Source organism: Myotis davidii, unplaced genomic scaffold, assembly GCF_000327345.1.
Source record: "Myotis davidii unplaced genomic scaffold, ASM32734v1 scaffold390, whole genome shotgun sequence".
NCBI lineage: Eukaryota > Metazoa > Chordata > Mammalia > Chiroptera > Vespertilionidae > Myotis > Myotis davidii.
In genome coordinates, this window is record NW_006282748.1 from 491111 (window position 1) to 497012 (window position 5902).

The 5902-nt window shown below is 48.4% G+C and overlaps 2 protein-coding genes across 2 annotated transcripts in view; one reads left to right on the top strand and one right to left on the bottom strand.

The window, feature by feature from the left end:
* Positions 1 to 4780, bottom strand: part of ERICH5 (glutamate rich 5) — a 30687-nt gene extending 25907 nt beyond the window's left edge. Inside the window, exon 1 of the mRNA XM_006753179.2 lies at positions 4377 to 4780. Within this exon, the coding sequence (XP_006753242.1) occupies positions 4377 to 4677 (301 nt within the window). The 5' untranslated portion in view covers positions 4678 to 4780. The remainder of the gene's footprint in view (positions 1 to 4376) is intronic.
* The window catches only part of RPL30 (ribosomal protein L30), a 2983-nt gene continuing 1680 nt past the window's right edge, over positions 4600 to 5902 (top strand). Inside the window, exons 1-3 of the mRNA XM_006753177.2 lie at positions 4600 to 4680; positions 4787 to 4839; positions 5103 to 5248. Of these exons, the coding sequence (XP_006753240.1) occupies positions 4819 to 4839; positions 5103 to 5248 (167 nt within the window). The 5' untranslated portion in view covers positions 4600 to 4680; positions 4787 to 4818. The remainder of the gene's footprint in view (positions 4681 to 4786; positions 4840 to 5102; positions 5249 to 5902) is intronic.

Genomic DNA, 5902 nt, shown 5'->3' on the forward strand with positions numbered 1-5902 from the left:
GCTCCCAGCCCCACGCGGTATCCCCCCGGGAGCCTGGGTCCCGCGCGACGGCTCGGCAGCGCAGAAGTTCCTGCAACTCCGGGGCCCGGCTCCCGCGGCTGCAGAGCGCAAGCGCACAGCGGAGCGCGGGGCGGCGGGCGCACCTGGAGGGGAAAGGGAGCCGCCGAGAGCTAGGAGCCCGGAGCGCAGAGCAGCCAGAGGGAGAGGACAGGTGCCAGGAGCCGGCGGAGAAGGTGGGAGAGGAGAAGGTGGACGGGTAGGAAAGGCCGGAAAGCGGAATAGAAATGATGTTGGGGAGAGGGTGGAGGGATTCTCTGAATCATCACTAAGCAGCTAGGGAGAGGAGGAGACGATTGTGAGCAGTGGCTATTGATCAGTGGCTATTGATTGGTGGACTATATTTGCGATGCAGTTTTAATCTTACCTAACTTCAGTACAGTTACCACAAGGAAGTTTAACGCGGATACAGTTCTACTTAATCCACCCTCGTATTCAACTTGGGTCTTGGGTCAGTTGTCCAACCCAGAACCACATGTTGCATTTACTTGTTGTACCTCTTTTAAAAAAAAAAAATTTTTTTTTATTTGATTTCAGAGAGGAAGGGAGAGATAGAAACATCAATGAGCCTGCCTCCTGCACACCCCCTACTGAGGTTGGATCCCACAACCCAGGCATGTGCCCTTGGCCCCAATCGAACCTGGGACCTTTCAGTCCACAGGCTGACGCTCTATCCACTGAGCAAACCAGCTAGGGCCTGTTGTACCTCTCTTCAGTTTGCTTTCATCTGAAGTCATTCCCCCAGTCTGTCTTTCATGGCCTTAACATTTTTTAAGAGAACAGGCCATTTATTTCGCAGAACCTTTCTCAGTTTGGGTTTGTCTGTTTTCTCCTGATTACTTTCAGGTGATGCACTTTGGGCTGGAACACTCACATTATGTTGTTTGTGTATTCCTATGAAGAGGCTCGTAATTAAGACAATGTCTGCCAAGTTTTTTTATTAAAAAGTTACTTTTTTAATCTGTAATTTATGGGGGAGACTTTAAGTAAACATTCTATTTCTCATCAAACTTTTATCTCCCACTTCCAGCATCCTAATATATAAAAAGCCAGGGGCTGTCACAACCAAAACAACTGGATGGATGACCGAACAGCAGGCTGCATGGGGTGACCAGGCAGGCAGGAGGGGCAGTTGGGGGCGACCAGGCCAGCACGGGGGGTGGGCAGTTAGGGGTGATCAAGCTTGGGGGGGGGCAGTTAGGAGGATCAGGCAGGCAGGCAGCTGAGCAGTTAGGAGCCAGCGGTCCTGGATTGTGAGAGGGATCCTGGATTGGAGAGGGTGCAGGCTGGGCTGAGGGACCCTCTCCATGCATGAATTTCATGCACCGGGCCTCTAGTATATTAATCCTATTTGGATCAATTATGTTTATGATGGTTATGAAATGTGATCATTTTAATTACACGATTCCTTCTGAATTCTATATTAAGGGAGCACTTTCCCTTTTCCTCCCTTTAAAATTCACTTGTATCAGTGAATACCCATGAATTTTTACATTATTCAATGGTTATGTTATTATCTGTGTTAGTTTGTTAAGGCTGCTATATAACAAGGTACCAGAGATTGGATGACTTAGCAGAAACTTATTTTCTCACAATTCTGAGGCTAGAAGTCTAAAATCAAGGTGTCAGTGGGGTTAGTTTCACTCAGAGGCCTCTCTCCTTGGCTGGTAGATGGCAGTCTCCATGTGTCTTCACGTGGTCTTCCTGCCATGCGTGTCTGTGTCCTACTCTCATCTCATAAGGACACCAGTCATATGGGATTGGGGCTCACCCATATGACCAAGTCCGGACAGCTGCCTGATTTTGTAAATAAGGTCTTATTGGAAGACAGCCACACTCATTCATTTACATATCATCTGTGGCTGCTTTTGTGCTACACTACAATCCAGTAGTTGCACAGAGACCATATGGCTTAAAAGGCATAAAATTCTGTTTGGTCTTCACAGAAAAAATTTGCCAACTCCTGCTCTAATAAATATAAATGTGAAAATATTTGCAAAATCTTCAAGAGCCAAAGGATTTGACTGTCAATTCTTGCATAACAAGTGTTTCTTCCTCTAGTGCAGTGGTTCTCAACCTTGGCTGCACATTAGAATCACCTGGGAATCTTTTTAAAATCCTGATTTCTGGGCCCGACCCCATAACAAAGAAACAGCATTTCCGGATGAGGCCCAGAAATCAGGATTTTATTTTTTTAAATATATTTTATTGATTCTTTACAGAGAGGAATAGAAAGTTAGAAACATCCTGCACACCCCCTACTGGGGATGTGCCCACAACCAAGGTACATGCCCCTGATCGGAATCGAACCTGGGACCTTTCAGTCTGCAGGCCGATGCTCTATCCACTGAGCCAAACCAGTTAGGTCAGAAATCAGGATTTTAAAAAGATTCCCAGGTGATTCTAATGTGCAGCCAAGGTTGAGAACCACTGCTCTAGTGCATAGGTTTTGTGATGTGGATGACTTCAGCTGTGGGCAGGTGGCTGTGATGGCAAGGTTGGGGAGGTAGCAGCGAGATTGAGGAAGGGAACTAACATACACTATACACTTATTCTGTACAGGACCCTGTGCTAGGTGCTTTATACACTGTTACGTTTATTTTGATCCTCACAATACTATGAGGTAGACAGTATTATTCTAGTTTTACTGAAGAAACTGAGATTTGCCCAAAGTCATGCAGGCATTAAATAGAAAAACAAAGATCCTAAGTCTGTCCCAAAGAGAGTCAGCAGAATCAGTTAAGATTCCCTAAGGAGGATTCTCAGGCATTTTGTGCTCATAATTCATACACACTGGGTGCTGGGCTTCTCTGATTTCTAGTACAAAACACCCTAAGATCGCCGAGAGAAAGTAACTAACCCTTTCTTTAATGTATAGTAAAAACATACACCAAGGACCAGAAACTTGGTATCATCATGAAAATCACATCAGGAAAGTCATCGCTAGTGCTTTAATCATTCACTCTCTACAATGGGGGTAATATTCTGATTACCTTGGAAAGTATCAAAAAGCTCTGAAAATAGCTCAATATGAAAGTATAAGGCATCTTTTTTTAGTTTTTAACTCTATCTAAACAGGCATGCCTCTAAACTAATTTGGCTATCTCATTCTTTAGTTATCTTTCTCAAATTTTAGTATTGATAGGCACCTTCAAGGCTGCTTATTAAACTCAGATACCAAGGCCCCACATCCAGAGATCTCTTCTACTGACCTGGGTCGGGCCCCGGAGTCAGAATTCAAGGTGATTCTGAATCAGGTGATCTGAGAGCCATACTGCTTGCAGATATAACTGATGTTTCACAAGATCTAATTAAAATAACCACATTATTAAAAAGCTTTTCACATAACTAATGCATGCTGTAAAATAATTTAATGTGAAACAATTTAAGCACTACTGAAATACGTAAGAGTAAATATCCCCTCCTTACCATCTACTTTTCTCATCTTTCATCCAGAGAAGTTTGCTAATTAGCTTTCCAGACTTGAACTTCCCATGCATATACAAATATGTATATATTGGTTAAGAATGGCTGGCGTGGCTCAGCTGGTTGGCATCATCCTGTACACCACAGTGGTTTTGGGCTCAAGGTGTGCATTGATGTTAAATAAAATAATACATCCAGCCCTAGCAGGTTTGGCTCAGTGGATGGAGCATCGGTCTGCGGACTGAAGAGTCCCGGGTTCAATTCCAGTCAAGGGCACATGCCCGGGTTGCAGGCTTGATCCTCAAGGAGGGGGCGCGCAGGAGGCAGCCGATCAATGATTCTCTCTTCATTGATGTTTCTACCCCTCTCTCCCTCTTCTTCCCTCTCTGAAATCAATAAAAATACAGTAAAAAATAATAATACATCCAAACATGTAGAGGATTCTTATAAGTTTATTTGAGCCCTGGCCAGTATTGCTCAGTTGGTTGGCGCTTAGTTGGAGCATCCCGTACACCAGGAGGTGGCGGGTTCGATTCCCGCTCGGGGTACATTCCCGGTTGTGGATTCGATCTCCGGTCAATGGATGTTTCCCTCTCCCTTCCTCTCTCTCTAAAATCAGTAAAAACTTATTTTTAAAAATAAGTAAATTATTATTCCTCCCTCTGTGCAAATTCGGCTTACAAGTTTGACAGCAACACGGCCAAGAAAGAGGTGGGTTTGGAGAAGACAGGGCGGGACGCTACGGTTCTAGGAGGAACCAGCGACCAGGGCGAGGGCAGGAGCAGGCAGGCGGCTGCGTTGGCCCCGGAAATGCCGACAGGGACGGCGAGGGCAGACCCGCGCCGCCGTCCTCCCGCTCTCACCGCCTCTGCTCGCCGCTCCTCCCGCCTCACCTTCAGCCGGTTCTCCAGTTCCCAACCAGCTCCGCCGACCGCGGCTCCTCAGGCCGCAGCTGGAAGCCAGAGCCACGAGCAGGGCCGACCTCAGGCACTCGGCTGGTTTCAGCTCACAGCACCCCCGCCGCCCTCCCCAGCGGTACCTATAGCAACCGGAGCGGTCCTTCTCTTCTTGCCCCGCTTCTTCCGCTTGCGATCTGCTTCCGCTTCCGGTCGGGGCTCCTGGCTGGGTGGTGAAGAGCTTTGCATTGTGGGTACTACTTCCTTTCTCGCTCCCCGGCCATCTTGGCGGCTGCATCTGGTGAGTGGGCTCCAGCGGCTGGCGCTTTCGCCTCGCGGAGGGCCCCGCGGGTTGCCATTGGACCTCGGGTTCCTGAGCTCCCTTTCCTGTGCTCCGTGTGTTGTAGGTTGGGGGCCGTCCCGCACTTGAGGCAGGAAGATGGTGGCCGCAAAGAAGACGGTGAGTGGAGCGGGCCGGGCCGGAAGCCGGTTCACGTGGGGAGCTGTCTCGGTGGCGGGGCGGGCAGGGGAGCACCCCGGGGAGACAGCATGCCCGATGGATTCGGGGGGGCTCCCAAAAGGAACCCGATTGGGCCTTTCAAGGACTTGGGACCTGGACTTCGGAGGGTTTACTCATGGTCTCGGCTTGCAGAAAGCTGGGTCCAGTTTTGCGGTGGTTCCGCACCAGGCCTTTCAGATGCACGGTAAATGTTTGCTTTGTAGAAAAAGTCGTTGGAGTCGATCAACTCCAGGCTCCAGCTGGTGATGAAAAGCGGGAAGTACGTGCTGGGGTACAAGCAGACGCTGAAGATGATCCGACAGGGCAAAGCGAAGCTGGTCATCCTGGCCAACAACTGCCCGGCCTTGAGGTGTGTGCGCTCCCTGCCAGTTCGTCGGGAGCGAGTGTGCGGCGTGCAAACCGGCAGTGTGGGTGGCCCGCACTCGAGATGATATGTTTTATAAGCGAACACTTGGCAGGAGGCTGCTATTGTGAATGACTTAGCTGTTACGGTGTTTGGCTCTGGATTCCCACCCCCATCCCCCCAGCATGTTTTCTCCCCTTGTAAGCTTACCTTACGGGGGAAATGGGGCAGAAATGATAAAGATCACAATGTCAAACGTTTGAGGGGAGCACATACATCGATGTTGTTTTTACATGTATTTTGTGCTGTGTCTTTGGTCATTTAGCCTTGAGATGCTCTAAAAGTGCTTCATTGTCTGAACTCGTTTTGGTGTAGAAAAGCTAGTTCAGGAAAGTTCAGGCGGACAGTGGAGTTGCAGATCGGCCTAGAATCACCTAGTTCAGCGGTTCTCAACCTGTGGGGCGCGACCCCTTGGAGGTCGAACAACCCTTTCACAGGGGCCGCCTAAGACCATCGGAAAACACATATATAAGTACATATTGTTCACAGTAGCAAAATTACAGTTATGAAGTAGCAACGAAAATAATTTTATGGTTGGGGGTCACCACAACATGAGGAACTGTATTAAAGGGTTGTGGCATTAGGACAGTTGAGAACCAC